At 40.8% G+C, this 19,028-nt stretch overlaps 1 protein-coding gene across 1 annotated transcript in view; it reads right to left on the bottom strand.

Annotated features, from left to right (window-relative positions):
- GRIK2 (glutamate ionotropic receptor kainate type subunit 2) overlaps positions 1-19,028 on the bottom strand; it is a 654,323-nt gene that overhangs the window by 319,180 nt on the left and 316,115 nt on the right. Inside the window, exons 7-8 of the mRNA XM_019537811.1 lie at positions 7,567-7,710; positions 5,908-6,015 (exon numbers count right to left, since the gene is read on the bottom strand). Coding sequence (XP_019393356.1) covers positions 5,908-6,015; positions 7,567-7,710 — 252 coding nt within the window. The remainder of the gene's footprint in view (positions 1-5,907; positions 6,016-7,566; positions 7,711-19,028) is intronic.

The following is a 19,028-nucleotide window of genomic DNA, read 5'->3' as shown; positions in this document are numbered from 1 at the left end:
ATGCCTATCTGGCTGGAGTCATTTGAGCCCAGTTTTTTCTCCTGCCCTGGCAGGGGTTCAAACTTGAAGATCTATAAGGTCCCTTCCGACCCTACTTCTATGATTCTATGAAGTGTTCATTCAATTTCTTCCATGAGAAACTGGCTCCTGCTGGGATAGACATCTTCCAGGTGTTAACCTGGAAGGTTTCCCTTGCAAAAAAAAAATACTTTTGCAGAAATGAATGCTTCCCTCCTCATTTGGTCCTGGACAAAGCCCCACCACTCCCCTCCCACAGCGCATGGGAAAGGAGTTAGAGCAAGTTGCCCCTTGCCCACTACCTGCTCCTAGGGACCGTTTCCTGGGGAGCAGGTCTGGGGGGTGCAGGGGGTTGTCTTGATGTTCCCTCATTGTGCTGAGAAGAGTTGAGTCCAGAAACTCTTTGTCTCCACGCTCCTTCCTCCCTGGACCAGTCTGGGAAGGAGACAGGGGCTTTGCCCTCCTACTCAAGTTACCTCTGCAACCGGTCTGGGAGGAGACGAGAGCAACTCACTATGCATTCCCCAGACTAGAATCAGCCAGGTCTGGCAAAGGCACAGAAAACAGGAGAGAGGGACAGCTTCAGGCTCAAGATTTCCAGCAGTGAACATTTCTGAGAAATTTCCACTTCTAAAAATGAATGCCTGTTCAAGGCGTTGAGAGCATTCCTATGCAAGGCAATCTAATTCTTTTACAAGCAGAAGTTCAAGAGTCAGTATGTCTGAATTTATTGTACCATACACTTACTGATCTCTTCTAATTCCCTAAGGTTATTATTTTCATATAGTGTAAAAAGGTCAGCAGTTCTGTCTGCTAAGATATTCTTCTTTTTACTTTTTTTTATTGTTGTTACTTCTGTCATCCTCTAAGGCCAAAAGTTTCAAAAAACAGGTAGCTCAAGTCAGGCTTCTACATCCACGCTTAGCTTTTTTTTTGAGTTTTGAAAATGACATCCAGCTGCTACCACAGCTATATTTGGATTAGCAATGAGTATTATTTACATTAATTCCTTTTACAGTTATACTTAAAACATGAAAAAGCCCATTACTTAGTGTCAAAGTAGCTTCTTTCCATTTCTCTTATGTTACAGAGTAAAGATTTAGGCATTCTGTCCTTGGAAAAATGTTTATTAGTTCCCTCTGAAGTTTTAGGAAGCTACAGTGTTTGCTGCAAACTGTTGTACCCCAATTTCATGTCAGGTTAGAGACTTATAAATACTATTTAAAACTTTTTACAGCATTTTCCAGTGTTAAAATTGGAAGGGTGCACTACTGCACCCCCTCCAGTAAAGAGTATAGAATTGATAAATATCAGGTATTGGTTTATTTCAGAGGTGCACTGATACATTCATCCAATATTGGATATTGGATTGGTACCGATATAAAGAAAATTGGCTGAATCAGAAATTGGCCCGATGTGGCCAATAATTTGGCCGATAAGTTCCCATGCATGCACACAGCTTCAGTACAGCGTGCAGACAGCTGAGAGAGCTGTGTGCAGCTGGTAAGTCCATTGTGGACAAGGGGAGGGGGGAGGGAAGAGGTGTGGGGGGGGTAGATCATCACCCCCATGGTGAGGGAGGGAGTGGGGCATGGTCTGGAACAGGTGCTGTCCAGCCAGAGCAGGGCAGGGCATGGGACAGAGCCACAACTTGTCTGGGGGGGGGTGGCTCCCACCCTGGGAGGGCATGGGGGAGCGCGTGCCCCTGGGTCTGTGTGGGGCATGGTGGGTGGGCTGCAGCTGCAGGCTGGAGCCAAGGCTGCACCAAGCTCTTCTTGGTAGTGGCTGGGGTGGGGCAGGCAGCAGTGGTGCTAGGAGCGGGACTATGGGGTGGGGGGCTGCAGCCAACCCAAATTTTGCCATAGCTCCCCCATTGTCCCTCCCTTCTGAATGCTGCTGCCACCTGCCCACCACAGCCCCATCGCAACTCCTTGCCTCCACCCACATGCCAGGAAGAGCTGAGGCTGCTCCAGGCAGCAGTGCTGAGAGGTGGGACTATGGGGGACTTAGGGAAAAATTTGGGGTCGCTGCAGTGCCCCACCATAGCCCTGCTCCCAGTGCTGCCACTGCCTGCCCCAGCCCAGCACCCACCAAGAAGAGCCCAGCACAGTCTTGGCTCCCACATGCAGCTGCAGCCTGACCCACACAGACCCAGGGCACATGCTTCCCCCATGTCCTCTCAGGGTAAGCACAGTGACAGGAACCTCCCTTGCCTCGGCATCCCCTGGATAAGCCACAGCTCCATCCCATGTCCCACCCTACCCAGCTGGGCAGTGCCTGCCCTTGCCCCTTTCCATCTCTCACCACAGGGGGAATTGATCTGCCCCCCTCCCCTTCCACCACAACTGACTTACCAGCTGCCTGCAGCTGTATCAGAAATTGGACCAGTATCAGCCAATAAAAATCAGCTATCAGTACCAGCCCCCAAAATCTGTATTGGTACACTCCTAGTTTATTTCATTTCCAGTGGTTTGCTAGTAGCAATCCATAGCTTATTTATGATCAGAAACAGTAGGGAAGAAAACATATTCCATGATCGATATTTACCATGTACAGTTGTACCAATTGTGAGAACTTACTCCCAGGGAACTGCAGACATGTGCCAAAATTCTCAAATGTGGATGACTAAAATAATTTATTGATATTTAGTGGATTTAGATCTATCAAGTGTCACTATGCAAGCATATCTGTAAAATGTAGCCGCTTAAATAAGAGGTTTGATTTTCAGAGGTCCTGGTTCTCTTTTGTCCTCTTGTCACCTTCTAAGACAGCCCTTCCACTTTAAGTCAGATGAAGTTGCAAAATCCCTATATTTATGAGATCAAATCCTAGAGGAATTGAGAAACCACAACTTCCATTTTCCGATCAATAGTGCGCCAAAGTATTAAGTAACTACCTACAGCAACCCCAACCTGGTACTGTACAGAACCCTGTTCTTTGGAAGAATTATGAAGTGCTCTATTGACATAAAAGTTAATACCTTTCTCCTTTACTTCTTTATATTATATGTATAGCATGGGAAAGAAGGCCAAAACTTGTAACAAAAATGCTATATATCCATCTTCATGGCTAGGGACAAAAGTTACAAATAAACCAGTTTAAGTGATCAGAAACTAGTTTAAACCTGTAACAAAACAGAATTTAAATATATTTAAATGACTTAGAAAATGGCTGAAATGGGTTTAAGATAAATCTGGTTGGATGTAGTATCAGACTTAACTGATTTAGGTGAAACCAGTTTAGGGAACTTCTGTCCCAGACCCCTTCCTGTTTCAAATTAACTCACAGTCCCCCAGCATCCCATGATGCTTGCAGCCCTGGACTGTGCTGTCTGCTCAAGCGGAGCAGGGTTGGTCCCACCCCTCTGCTCCTTAGCGAGAGCAATATCACTATTTACTGGCTGAGAAGGGGTTGGGGGTAGGAAACCTGGCTCTAAGTTCTAGTCAGGGTCTGCCTGGAGAGAGTGGAACAGCCCCTCAAGTGTTTTACCCTGCTAGGGGTCTGCCTGGAGGGGGTGGAGCAGCCCTTCAAGTCTTTTCCCAGATGCTGGCCTGGCCTGCAGGCTGAGGCAGAGTGTAGGGAGAAGGATTTAAACCCCCATTCCCCTTCCAGCTCAGCCTGCCAGGCTGGCTGGTATCTGGCCATACCCCTTGCTCCTCTGCGTGAGCAGAGAGCAGGGGAAAAGCCAGGCAGGGGCTGCTTGGGGTCCCTTTCAGGTGGTGGAGGAGGTTTTAAAGCCCTCTCATCCCCCTCCACTTCAGTATGCCAGCCTGGACAGGGTCTGACCACCCCCCACCCCACTCTCACCACCCCACACACACACTCCTCCACTCAAGCAGGGAGCAGGGAAAAAACCAGGGAGGGGTTGCCCCCAGGCAGACCCTAGCTAAGGTCCAGGACCAGGGAGGGTTTTAAACTCCCTCTCTCCTGACCTTAGCCTGCGAGCCGCTGGCTTCGGTGTTACCATGCCTCCCACTCAAGCAGGGGGTGGGGTCCAGCTACAAGGTACACCCAGGCTACAGTCCCATGCAGCAAAGGACAGCCTCCCCATCTCAGCCTGTGAGCCCCTGGCCAGGGAGTGGCCAGAACCCTGGCATGGGCTGCCTCCCTCCCCTTGAGCAGGGGATGGAAGCCTTGCAGGGACTTCCCCCCCACCCCCAGGCAAACCAGAGTTGGGGTCCCATGTGGGCCCAGGGTGTAGTTTAAAGCCCCCTTCTCCTGGCCTCAGCATGCTGGTCCCAGGCTGGGGCCTGACCATACCCCCTCCATTCAAGCAGGGACAGGATGGAAAGCCTTGGTGGACTTCTCTCCTCCTTTCCCTTTGGCAGTTGCTCTAACACCCTGCAACTTCTCACCTGAACCACCGCAGGCATATGGCACAATTTCTAGAATCAGTTAAGAATGTCTGCTCACTTGCTTCTCAGTTCAAGCTATGTAGTTTAGACTAACCTGCAAAGATTGGATTGATTCAGCCTCTGCTTTTTTGTCTGTCTGTACTTAGCCCATGAGAAAAATGCTGGACCTGGAAAAAATGTGGTATGTAGGTTCCTCTGCCTCTCTGAAATCCAGCTGAATTACGTTACAATTAACACCTGTTTTGGACTTGGCTAATGGGGCAGATTTTCAAATGAATTTCTGTATCTCATAACCATAATCTTCCATTGAAACTAAGAATTTAAATAAGTTTACATGTTTTCAAAAGTCTTCAGCACAAAGGAGCTCTCTTCAGAAGCTGTGTTCTGTCCTTCTGCTGAAAAACTAGAGGTTTCTTTTAGGTCTCAGAATTATTTTGAAAAACTGAGATTCAATCTTGCCCCTATTGCAATCACTGAATGTGTAGCCATCTCTGATCTGAATCTTTGACAACTTTTGAATCTTGGATATTGGCCATGTGTTTTGCCCCAGTTAACTTTACTATTTTATACCAGAAAGCTGTTGAAACTTAATATAAATACACAGAATCCTTTTCCATTCATCATTATCTTTCTATTACTCCAGAGTTCTATAATTTCACCCATAAATATAATCAGCCCTCCTCTACTGAATATACATTTGTAACTTTTTCATAGGAATTTAAACTTGTTACACTTATGTAGAAGTAATTATCTTACTTGACTAGAAAAACAGACAAAGACCAGAACTGGTGATACTGCTTAATTCAGTTAAATGTTCTGAGATAAGGAATCCCACACACCTTGGGTTATCCTTAGGTTATCTTGATATCTTGCCCTGTGCATAGATAGTTTGTTTAAGTAAACTTCCAAAATTTCTGTGTAATTTACTATTGTTTTGTTTCTTCAAGGTGTATTTTTTATCTCTTTCTCTGTCTTAAGTATAAATATGCTTGTAACCTTAGAAAGTCTGAGAAATCCTTTGAAACAGACAAGTGGGTGATTCCCCTTGCTGTCTGGAATTCTCCCTGTGATCACAGTATAGCCCTAAATAAAGAAAAGCTGGCTCTGTCAGTTCTGATTCAACCACAGTGCGAAGTTTGATTTCTTCCACACTTAAAGTGCTCCCTGTTCATTTTTGGTATTTGCTTATTTATATTTATATTTGTGTCTGGTGACTGTGTTCTGTAATCTCTTTGTGAATATGAATTGTACATATTGCATGGAGTAAAATACTTGAAGTGTTGAAAGCAATGTTTTACCTCTACATCCTAATTTGGTATCAGCAATTTATTTTAGTCATCATAAATATGAAGGTTCCCCCCCTCCCCTCAGGATATTCATGAAATGTGACTTTTCATGAGCACACAAATGTGGCCCCACATCCAATGTAACATGATGGTATAACCTGGTATAAATAGCCTTTTCCCAGGAAATATATATATATTGTTCTGTACTTCACATGACTCTCAGTAAATATACTGATCATCTTACATACCTTTTCAAGACCTTCCTCCTTGAGGCTGATCACATCTAAATCAAAATCTGTCCTTAAGCCATTGGTTTTGTTGAAAGTTATCCTGCCTGTGAGGCCTTCCCAGTGGGCCTATAGGAGAAGAAGACAATAATAATTTCTATAAATAAGAATAATAGAAAGAACAAATTAATATTTGTAAAATGGGATAGTTAATTATTCATTACATTTAAATAATTTACCTTGTGGCTGATTTAAAAAAATCATTTCATATGCACTTCTGAGATTCTTAGGGTTCTTTGCTAATTAAACCAAACTTTCTTTAATCTTTTCACACAATTTCTTAAGAGTTCTCTATTTTCACCCATAAAATGGTTTCACTTAAGGTGATAAAAGGATGTTTCCATAAATTATTTCAATATTTACAATTTCCATTTTATTCCCTCCCCTATAGACTGGGCTTGTTTCTTTTGTCTAGGAGGATGTCTTAAGAACATTTCATGTGTGGCTTGAGGTGCCGAGTCATTAAAATCTCACTGGGACAACTGACATGGAAGACACTAAGGCCGCGTCCAGATAAGCATAGCTGGGCGCTATATTGCACATTTCATTGTTCTCTGCACCACAAGGCAGCAATGTTGGGGGGGAGGGGGGGGTGTTGACAGCTGGTTACCCAGGGGTCAAAAAAACCTGAGAAGAAAAAAAGAGTGGTGCATGTGACATGCACTGCCGAAAGCCAGAGCCTGGCCAGCTGGAGCTGTGCTTCACTGCTGAGCAGGATCCATGTGGCAGGATTTCCACTGCTGCAGTGCTGCCTCCCCAGTGCTCGCCCCAGCCTTCCCTACCACACCTGAGGTAACTTGTCCTGCCTGAGTGCACCAGTGACATAGGCATCCCCAGGGAACCAAATGTCCATGCACATCTGGATATTGCTAAATGACTACCTCTCAGAAGTCTCTCTCCTTTATTTAAAAATGCACAATATATTATTTTCTAATGGCTTAGAGATGACATATCATTCATAAATAGTAGAGCCAAATTATAGCATCATTGACTATTAATTTGTATTTATTACATAGTCTCCATCACCTATTCTCTTTTTCAAAAGGAAGAGTTGTCCAAAGACCAGTTATTATCTTGAAAGTATGCATCACTAAAATAGTGATTTTACCACCCAGATGTATTATTGATACCTTAGTATTTCATATGATGGAAATGGGAAATACAGTAGTGGCAGCCAGACATCTATGGGCCAAAAAAAATGAACCCTGTGTAGTGCTGTGTAGATCTTCAATGTCCTAAATAATCCCTGATTGTATAATCGTTACATTTTAAATAAAAATCCAGGAGAAACTGCCCTTCCATAAAAAAAGAAAACATGTAAATAATGGATATTTATGATAGAAAACAATCCAGGGACAAACAGAATAAACACCAGAAAACATTAGTGCAGATCTGTCACCCTTTTGTATTTATTTTATATTTATAAATTGTTCCCAATTTCTCCTGCAGCAGGAAGAGTTTTTAACTACATATGCTGCCATGACTGCAAGTTTACCCACATACCAAAAAGCAGAAAGAGATCCACCTGCCAGGGAAAAAAAATCTGAATCAGAGCAGAATGAGAATATGAAGAAAGGGAGGAAAAGTAGGGAAGCAGAACATATTTTATTAGTGACATACCTCTTTAATGAGACTCATAAAGCGGGTCCCAAAGCGCCATGGCTTGTGCCGATTACACTGTAATGAACTAACAGTCATCTGTGGGAACTGCTGGACAGCCACTGACACCACATGAACTGCATCATACATTAAAGCAGCATCCGTCTGAAATTAGAATGAAATCAGTGTAGTGAACATAAAATTGAATGACAGGAATGAGAGGGAAAAAAATCTGTCCTGCTGTTCGATATGATGCAAAGAGAAAACAATTTGACTGCTTGTGCAGTACTGTCAAAAGCAACCTGGTTACCAAGTTCATATACCAGAAACATCAAGCTCTTCAGTTTCAGCTTTTCTTTTTTTAATCCTGAAATAAGGGCCTAATTACCAGGTATCCACAACCATTGTGTAGCACTGACATCTATGATAACTTGTTTTTGTATTTAAAAAGCTGTACGTTAGAAGCCTGTATAAATCACACTATACATGTATATGTCAGTGAACATGTTATTCCCTTGACTGAGAAGAATAATGAAAAATTAGCAAAGGCCACAGCTAAAAAGTACAGAGAACATGGAAATATCCATTTATTTCCATTTTATAATTATGGAAAAAAATAAAATCTCAAAGGTGTTCAGCATATTTGCTAATCACTTTTGCAGGTATAAGCATAATCCCTAGAGTTGACTTGACCAATATCCCCTATAAATGGGAGACAATTTAGAATTACACTGAAATACAGATGCATCATTTTAATTGCTATCTTGTGTCCTTTGAAATAAATAGTCTGTTCAGACCCAGAATAGATTAACTAGTCTTGTTCTACCAACAGCACTGAGCCAGCTTCTCAGTATATTCTGTAATATGATGTTTTGAGAAACGAATATGCCTCTTCTACTACACCTGATAAACAGAGGAAAGCCTTGCCACCAAAACAGAAGAGGACTTCAGAGACTCAGCTGGTACAAATGAACTCTATGCCATCTGCTCAGTATACCTTAGAGGAAAAGGACCTATTTCCCCTTCTCATTCACATAATTAGTGAGCTGTGAAATGAGTTCTTTAATGGATAGGAAACCTGGAGATTATTGCACTTGTCACAATATAATACAATGCAATACAAAATGAGCTTATATAGTGCCTTTCATGCAAATGCATCCCAAGGCACTTTACAATAAAACTAAACATAAAAATGCAAAAGTGTTCTGCCATTATGGATCATAAGCTAGTGTTAAAAGAGAGAATATACTTTTAGATTTCAATTGGTCTCCTCAGGTGACATTGCATAAATTCACATAGGAATAAATTCCAATTTTAAAATAGCCAGTGCACTGGTTTGGGAGATGATCTTAAGCAGCTAGCAGGTTTGTATGGAGACTGCAACCCAGAAAATACACAGGTCCCAAATTGCTCGCTACTTTCCAAGTCATTAGAGAGCTTTTAAGTGCAAATTGATATCTGACAAAGAGCCTATGAAGCTCCCAAAAGCTGAAGTAACATGCTGAGTTTGCTTTATATGAGTTAAAATACTGGTGGCAGCATTTCAAGTGAGAGTCTAGACAACAATCTCTCAAGTTAACCATAAAATAAACTACTACTTATTGTTTTGGCTCAGAAATGCGTGCACTGTGTTCTTCTACTAACTAACTACATTCCACTAACTAATGAAGAGAAATTGTTGCATACAGATCTCCCATAGCAATTGGCAGTCAGAAGTCTTTCCACAGTGACCATCACAGTTTTCAGCAGAGGTTGGTAGCCACGTTAAAGTCAGGAAGTAGGACAGGGTGGCACCTTAGGGACTAACTGGTTTAAAGAGGCAGCTGCCCTTCATTCCCCTGGCATACATGAAGTACCTTGATAACATTACCTTTATGTGGACACATGAAAAGAAATTACTAGAGAAAAAAATCTACTGGGAGTTTAGTAACCATTCCTCCATCAAACTAACACTTCAATACTCCACCCAGAAAATTCATTTCTTGGATACCATTGTGAAACTTGAATGCTAAACTAAGAAATAAGATATCATCCACAGAATTAATCACGTTAACCAGAATTAACTTTGGTGCTTGCTGTGGTGGCCATTAGACCTATTAGATAAACCAGCCCCATTATTCATGCGAACTTTGTTTCATTAACCCATCCTTCTTCAGTAAGCTTGAAGAAACTTGTGCTTAAGTACTTTCTTGAGTAAGGATGGACTCAGATACACACTTAAATGCTTTGTCATATTGTACTAGTATTTTCCTTCCCCATCTCACTCTCAGAGAGACCTGAAAAATGAAGCAGATAGGCAGAGCTTATGTCAGATGTGAATGGCTGTGGTACCTCTACAGGCATTCCCACCTCCTTAACCTCTGCAGATTTGCAGGCAGTGAGATGTTGACACTTTTGAGTATCCTACCCCACCTCGCCCACCCTCCCTAGTTTGTATCTAGGAATTGTGTACAAGTTTGAGTGATTATCTGCTCTGGGACCAGGACAGAATCGTCCCCATCAAAATTTCATGATACATTTAAAAGAGGGTGACTGTTTCAGCAATTAGAATATTTTAAGCAGACTTTGAGGCAGAACATCTATGAGTGATGACCAAGGTAACTATTGAATTTCAGAGTCTAGTTAAAATAATCTCGTGCAGAAGAGTTTCTGACACAGGACAACAAGGAGCATAATGAGTTGGGAAATTGAAATGAGTGCTTTTTTTCTAAAATTCTCTAAAGTTAATTTCAGCTCTCTAAATTTGCCAAACATGATGCTACATATAATAGCTGATGTGTGCCAGCATTTAATATTGAAATGGACCAGGTCACAGGTGTTCTGACCTAGTGATGAGGCCACTGAGAGAAGGCAGGAGCTGGGAGCCTACTTTAAAACACAGGATAAGTCAGAGTTTGGGAATCAAGTTACCAGGTTTCAAAGAGAAACCCTAGACAAACTCCAGAACACAGGCTGGGTCAAGATTCAAGCTAACACCAAGTGACCAGATTCAGAGGAAAGTCCAGGGGCTGAGTCCAAAATGTAGGCAGGGTCAAAGCCCCAGGCACTTGTAGCCCACTAGGCAATTAGCTCAGACTGGTTGTAACTGTTCTTTGTCACAACCAATTTCACTCATACCCTTTGCTGTATTTGCAGTGGGACCAATAGTTATCTCCTCCCAGGTGAATGAATTACCAAAGCCTCAGCCCAAATGTTCTGCTGTCTCAATTCTCTGAAACTGGACAACATGATGATTCTGTACAAATGTTTTCCACTACAACAGCAGAGAAGCGAACACAATCACAAAGTGATTCATCCAGAACAGAAAATAATCCCATATTCAGTTGAGCAACATATTCTCCTTCTCAGTTTCATTCTTTTACCATTCTCCCTCCTGCATTTCTGTATGGATATTATATTTGTCTATTTTAATCATGTGCATTTGCACAGAAATGCATAAAATTGCTGAAATACTGCTTGGTAAGTACCACATAGATGTTTGGAAGACAATGCTCATTCTGCCAGCTGTGGTGGGCATTTGATGTAGCTGGAAGCAGTGAAGAGGTAATGGATAGGGAGGAAGTCTTAAGCAGGAACAGTATTTCTAGTGCTATGCTTTTCTTCATCAACTCCAGAGTGTTGAGAGTTTGGCTTTTTTCCATGTTTTTTTTTCTTTGTGGTGTCAAAGGACAGAAGACAGTTTCTAACATCTAGGTACTATGTTTTTTTTTTCTCCCATACCAGAACAGCCATTGGCAATGACAATGTGGGAATGGAAGAAAACTATAGCAAATGGAAGTGGTTTGGGGCTGTGTTACTGATTTTTAAATATAGAGTGGAGGAAAGGATGAAGGTTAAGTATCACCAGCTTTGTGGGTGAGAAAAGCCACTGCAGGTATCATATTCCACCTTCACCTTTTCCATCCTTTATTGGGTATTTTGGAGACTATGCTGATCTTCAGTTTTGGGGAATGGAAGGGCTATATCCTACATGGAAAAACTGACAGTGTGGCATGGATTTGTTTCTTTTCTCCATCTAGAATCCAGAAGGCCTGGTTTTAATGGCCTCATGTACCTGGTAGGTCAGAAAAAGGACTAATTAAGGACTCTAAAGTCTACTGAGATAATTAGTCACTATCTGGCCTTGAACTTAAAGGTGCAGCCTGTCAGTGCAGATGCTCATCTCAGGCTTCCACAACATAGTTAGACACCTAGACTAGTCACTCAGGACAGCCCTAAAGCTTTCAGTCTAGACTAACCCTCTGCCCATTCCCTGTTACTGGGGTGCCTGGCCAGGGTCAGCTGCCCCTCCACTTCCCCCATTTAAACCCCTGATCAGAAACAGAAAGCATCTGAGCAACAGGGCTCAGTCTGACCCTGGACAGTACAGCCTGATCTTCTGGGTTCTCAACCTAGTTTGTTCTCTAACTCCTTCTACTGTGCCTGATCTTCCAGCTTCTCGACTTGGTTTAAGACCCTGCTCTTGGACTGATGTCCTGGCTTCCTGGCCTGGCTTGTCCCTAGATTTTGCTCACTCCTCCAGACTCAGGTTGGTGATTTGATTCCCCAAGTGGCCTCAGACCCAGCTGCCCATGACAAGTGTGACTGTCACTAAGAAGCCATAATGAGTATTTCTTCCAACTTTGTGATTCCCCTCATCTCATCTCTCTCATGTAACATGGAGAAAGGGAGGGTGACTGAAGCAAAAGATCCCAATCTTTGTAGACTTTAGAACAAGCATGGTAAGAAAAGTAAGGAGTACAATTAACATGTCTAGCTGAAACAAGAATGAGATCAAACTAAATTGAGCAAAAGGCCTGACAGAAAACATGATAAAAAGAGGCATTAATATAAATAAACCAAATTTAATATTCCTTTAGTTTTAAAAATGTTACTGTAGTACTACTATAGTAACTTTTAGCTATAATAAATGTTCTTTGTGAACTGTCTTAAGTAAATCATTAAAAAAAACAGTTTTTTTAAAAGAGAGCATAAAATAAGATTTTTTAAAAGGGGATAGTGATAAGAAACACTCCAAAATGATGAAGGAGATAAGAAACTGTCCCTTTCAAAGTAATTTCCACAAAGGTATAAATCACTGCTAATTGACATCTTTCAGATGATGGGAGAAATGGTTTAGTCTGGTTTCCAAAGCTGCTATGTAAAAAGGGGATTTAGATAAACTAATCAGAAAACATTTGTTAGAAACAATCGTGTACAATTATGGGTTACACACTGGAGGGAAGTTTGGAGAACTCTGCAAATTCAAACGCACCTGCTTCCAGTCTTTATGCCATCCTCCTCCTCCCCACAGAGTCTTCCCTGGCAATATAGGAGAAAAATCAATACTTTGCTATCACGGGTAGCCAGAAAACACTGGAACAAGTATGCATTCTTGTACTTTTGAAGTATAAAATCTGTGCTTTGGACTGTAGACCTGTCTCTTGCCTCTTTTATCAGAGAGCCTGAATCAGTATGGCCATAGGGAAAAGCAATGGCCTCAAGCTGAAGAAGAGGAAATTTATGTTGGAGATTAGGAAGAACTTTCTGACTATAAGGATGGTTAAGCATTGGAACATGCTCTCTAGAGATGTGGAATCTCCATCCCTGGAAATTTCCAAGAGAAGGTTTTCAGTTTTCAAGACAGACCTTGACTGGGGCAATTTAGTCAGGAATGATCTGTTCCTGAGCAGGGAGCTGAACTAGATGCCCTCATGAGGTCCCTTTCAGCCCTACTTTTTTGTGAACGTAACCTACCAGTGCACTTGTAATACAGGTCACAGACACCCAGAGAGAGACATCTCAAGCAGGCCTAACAGTATAGAAGGTACCATGCCTCCACAGTCTACCTCAAGCCTATAGTACATCACGGACCATTGGAGCCAGTTGAGGTACACACTGAAACAACAGTGATGGATAGTTTGAGGTGGTTTACTTTTGTTAACTACTATCTCTTACAGTAAATTGTTAACTTTTAATCCTGCCATATTGTGGTATCTGTGTCTCTTTTTTCTGGGGGCACAGATGGCTTAATAAACTAAATCTGTATATTATATTTTTTTCTGACTACAAGGAAAGTTGAAATATGATTTTGAGTTTGGGGAGTGGTATCACAGCCAGTTAACTGTGTGACTTTGTTCATATCTCAATATTTTTGGCCTTCTCTGGTTTTAAGATGTAAAAATATACATAACACTTTAGAAGGCATGTACTATGTGTGTATTATTCCCATGTAAAAAAAATAATTCATGATGTAGCTATTCTAGATTAAATCAGTTTAGTCTTTCAATACTTCAAAATAAGAACCACTCCTCAAACTCAAAATCCTGTTTCAACTATCACTGTCTCAAATCAAAAACTTTCTAAACCATAATCTTCAAATTTATTTTAATAACGTTATATGCTATTAAAACGCGAACTGGAGGACTATATTATTGCCCAAAAAATAATTCCTTAAGGTTTTATCTATTTTCCAGTACATTCAAGTCTTGTTCTCAGTTATCTACAACCATATCTCCTGCCTTTCCACAACATATGTCCTACCTTTTCTACATTAACCTCCTCCAACAGAATGCAAGATGCACATAGTGGAGAAGGGTAATGGGCAGACTGAATCCTAGAAGTACATCTGTTTGAGGAGTTTAGATTGGGCAAAAAAATGGCTGGCCTGATCTAACTTAATTCACCTGAGGGTACACTAAGTAGATTAGGCTAACTGTGCCTTACCTAACCTGAATATATGCACACATTCAGAGCTCAGCCCCAGGACTGGAAAAGCCCAGCTGCTCATGCCTTCCCTACAGCTATACTTTTCCAAACAACCCTTCACCCTGACCAGGCTCTTTTCACCCCTATTAACTTCAGCCCCACCCCTGGACAGACAACTGCCTTAGCAGACCCACCAACCACCCTCTCCCCCTCCTGGACCCACCACATTTTCTCAAAGATCTGCTAGCCCCCATCCCCAATCCACTAACCCCTCCCTCTCCCATGACTTATTCAGATTGCATTCCCAGAGCTGGTCCTCCCCTGGCGAACATGTGTGTACAAGTGGGACCCAATCTAAGATCATGAGGCTTAAAGTAAGCCACATGATCATACTCAGATTCTGGAAACATCTGCACATGCCCTAAGTTATGAGCAACCAGAAGTGACATTCTGGTTATTTGTGAAGCAAAAAAATATTAGAGTGTATTATTTTAATCCTTGGCGGGGTACCAAGACAACATAACTAGTAGGTCAAGATGTAGGTAATACTTCATTGTATTTTTCTCTCCTGAAAAGAACTGCAAATTCTTTTGGTAGGGTTTTGGTTTTGTTTTAGTTTTGCTTTTTGAAGTACACATTATTGTTTATTACAGAAGCCCAGGGCAAAGCTGTACACATTGCACTTGGACAAGATGACGGTGAAATTTACAGCAGTCCTTAATTCTTGTGGAGCTCATTCAAATGTTTGCCTGGCCCCCAAGGTAGCTCTGTTTCTGCATAAAGAAGCTTTCACCTACAAAAGAAGTCCCATTGTGTAAGAAGAGTAGAGCTGCTGCCTAGGGTCCTCATCCTTTAGATGACCTTTCAGGATGTTTTTGGCCGAGGCGTTAACAGTGTGTTAATACTACAAAGCAAGGGACAAAATCAGGCTGACTAACTTATATCAAACAACTTCTATTTTTTCCCCTCTGTCACTGGAGGTCATAGTTGCATTCTAAACAACTGTGTGCCTAAATTAAATGTAGTTTCCTTCTATTCAAACTTAAAACCTTTAGAAGTGTTAATTTCTTATCTGCATGAACTATAGAGATGCATGCTAGCAAATTCATACCTGCATTTGTTTCCAGGGTAACCAACACAAAAGTAACTAAAGAAATTAGTACAAAAAGTAGAATACTGTCCACCAAATGATTTTTAAACTAGGGTACTTTAAAATATTCCAACGTTGAATAAACAGTCCATGTAAAATGTGCATAGTATTAATAAATTCCTTTGTTTAACCATATAATATATCTTGAATAGATAATATACTAAGGTTTTTGATTGGAAAGGAAAGGAGGCACTGAACTTTTCTTAGCTCCACAGGCAGCCAACTTCTGCAGAGCCTGTTAAGGCTTCAGAAAAAATCTAGTTCAAAATGATATAAACATAGTCATACTTCCATATTGAAATGACAACCTACTATTTGAATAGTCACATCTATATTTGTAATATGAATACCATTTTTACAATAGTTTGGAGCAAGATGAAGTTGTTAAATCTCTATTTTGGTATGAGTACAGTGCAGCTAAACCACACAGTACTTTCTCTAAGGAGGCAAGAAACTGCTACTTCCTATTACTACTTACTCCAGTGAAAGAGCTGAAGACATACTGGGAGCAGATTTAAAGCTCTTTCCATTTCCATTTTATCAGTATTTCTCACCCAGCTTTGTTGGGAGGAGATTCTGAAACGTCTGCTTCTCCTAGCTCCATGTACAGATCAGAGATGCAGGGCAGCCATATTTAAGCAAAGGAGATAAACAGCCTGAATTGTACACCCTCTTCCCACAGAACAATCAAGAACACGTTACAAAATCTTGTCCTTTATAAAGAAATTCTTTCCAGTACATTTTGCTACTCATTGCATCACAATGATATTTACAAATATCCACTGCAAACTCCTTCACTGAATTCTCTCCACCTTTGCCAGTTTGTCAGTAAAAGAATTTTCACCCTGTTATCACTTTTCCCAAATCACACTGTACAAATGCAACATACGTTACAAAATGATGAATTAAAAATCTTGAATTAAGTGGCAAATCATATAACTATATTTTGCATCCTTTGCACCTTTTCTCCCCCTTCTTCTGCCTGCGAAAGGACTCTGTTCTCCAGTGTTATTTCCATTTATTACCTTCTCATAAAACAAATATGCTTGAAAATCCACCAAAATAAACAGAATGATGTAAAAAGTTGGGTATATGTGAGTCAAGGGATCAGAATCAGTGAATTATTCTTTTTTTCCCCTTATTTGGCCTTAGTTCCAGGGATGGATACAAGCATGTGAAAGCTGGGCAGCCGGACAGAAAATGGGCCTGAACATGGTCATTTTTTTTATAATTATCATCATCTCTGGTGAAGGGGGACCCAATACTAAAAGTTCACCTTGGGCTGCCAGGAGTCCAGGTACGATGCTGCCTGGTTTTAATCTAGAACTTGATTGTTTCACCCCCTTCTAAACAGACATGGAGATGTAAAGAAAAACTAATGAATCTCAGAAGTCATGACGTGTTGACCACCTATACTGTCAAACACCTTTCTTTATTCTCTGGAGTTGTCCTTATTGCTTAGAAAATAATATAAACCTATTACTAAAAATTATTGGATATGGCCTACTATTGGAAGGAGCAGTCAGAAGAACAATACTGCATATCAAAACAAGTAGGGTATATTTATGTTTTCTTAGTGCAGGTATTATTGTCTTGGTAGAGCTTTAAAAGCTAAAAACCAGATTTGTAGGCCTTTGTGACTATACCAACATAAGCAGCTGTCTTGTTATTTCCTTTGCATAAAAAAATCCTGAGACTGTATAATCACACTACACAACCACACTATTTGCAGCCAGAGTCACTTCATTCTAGTGATTCTTAGTCATCTGCTGGAACAGTCATATCTTGTCACAACGTTACACTTGAGACTGGGCAACTCTGCACTAGACTCTAGGAATTAAAAAGAAAGGAAGGAAAGACAGATGTTATAAAGACTCCTTTCCCCTCCCATTTCTCAGGTCTTGGACTAAGCACAGCTTTGCTGGATCAGAGGTTTCAGTCCAAATTGAGAAGACTGTAAAATGTGACTATTGTAAAATATGTCATTCTGAATGTGGTTTGCTTATAGCAAAGATACATATTTTTCCTTTTCAGAAACCTCTTGTTAAAAAGGCTCTATCAGAGTTTCTGTGGAACTCCAAGCAACTATCCTTCCCTCCCACCTTTTCTGTGGTTATATAGTTTACAAATAGTTTATCATTGGTGGGGGAAGGGGGCATCTTAAATTTGAAGTCATCTTGGATTGGGATAAATATGGTATTTAAGTAAAAGTAGATATCTGCCACTTGTTGCAATGTTTGCACTTCCTTTAGCATTACAGATACACTATATTAAATCCTTGTGCCCTCTCCCAAACAGTCCCTGACACAAGTAGACAACACTACTGTAATATATCCACTGACAAAAAGTTAAGGCAACAGCTGAGTATTATAGAAATGACAGTAATTGGAATGAATTAAGGCATTTTTGCTTCATTTTTAGGTTTAGTCATATACCAAAATAATGGGTTGGATAATACAAATATTCTGGTCCATGTAGGATTATTGGCAAGCAAAGAGAAGAGTAGAGGAGAAGCCGATATCCTTCCCCTTCTTCCCTCTTTACAATTTTTTGAAAAAAATGAAAAGATCAATTGCAAAATAAGAATAAGGTATGTTGGATTTTGTTCTTTACTTTTCCTTTCTGTTGTGTAACACAGTTTAATCTTTTTTCCCCCAGTCTTGTTTTCATTCCTATAAAATTATATTAGGTTTCAGGAATAAATTAGACAAAAGACAGTGAGGATTTCTTATCTTTTTCAGGCTGTCAAATTGAAAGCTAACAATATTTAAGCAAGCAGCAGAAGATGGAAAAGGAAACTGTTCACATTTCATAGGTTTTTAGGCTAGAAAGGACCACCATGACCATACACTTTGACCTTCTACAGGAAAAGTCAATTTCTATACCTTGTTCAAATTCCAACACTATGTCTAATCATTTGAAGTATCAGGACATTGTTCCCACTTCTTTGTTAAAGGACTTTTACAAGATCCTTGGAATGATATCATACTAAGCTGTATCTTGTAGCACAGCTGTTTTGTGCTCTCTCCCACTAATTTGATTATTCTTATTTTACATCCTTTGCACCTTTCCTCCCCCTTGATTATTCTTAAAACTTGATAATACTTAAACTGTGCTAAATAGATATTACCTTTGCATATTTCTTTTATACAGAGTCTCAGGATTTTTTTATGCACAGGAAATATCTATGTTTATCCCAATCCAAGATGACTTCAAATTTAAGATGCCCCCTTCCCCTGCCAATTATAAACTATTTGTAAACTATATAACCACAGAAAAGGTGGGAGGGAAGGATAGTTGCTTGGAGTTCCACAGAAACTCTCATAGTGCCTTTTTAACAAGAGGTTTCTGAAAAGGAAAACTATGTATTTTTGAGATATTCACTCTTCTTGCATTTATAGTTTCATAGTTTCTAGGGTCGGAAGGGACCTGAGTAGATCATCTAGTCCAACCCCCTCCCATGGCAAGAAAGAGTACTGGGGTCAAACAACCCCAGCAAGGCATTCATGTAACCTTCTCTTAAAAATCCCCAGGGTAGGAGCCTGCACCACTTCTCTTGGAAGTTGGTTCCAGATCCCAGCCACCCTGACCATGAAGTAGCGCCTCCTGATATCTAGTATGAATCTACCCTCTGCCAGCTTGTGAC

This window comes from Crocodylus porosus, unplaced genomic scaffold (genome assembly GCF_001723895.1).
Source record: "Crocodylus porosus isolate Cpor-Errol unplaced genomic scaffold, CroPor_comp1, whole genome shotgun sequence".
Lineage (NCBI taxonomy): Eukaryota > Metazoa > Chordata > Crocodylia > Crocodylidae > Crocodylus > Crocodylus porosus.
This window is presented reverse-complemented; position numbering and strand designations above follow the sequence as displayed.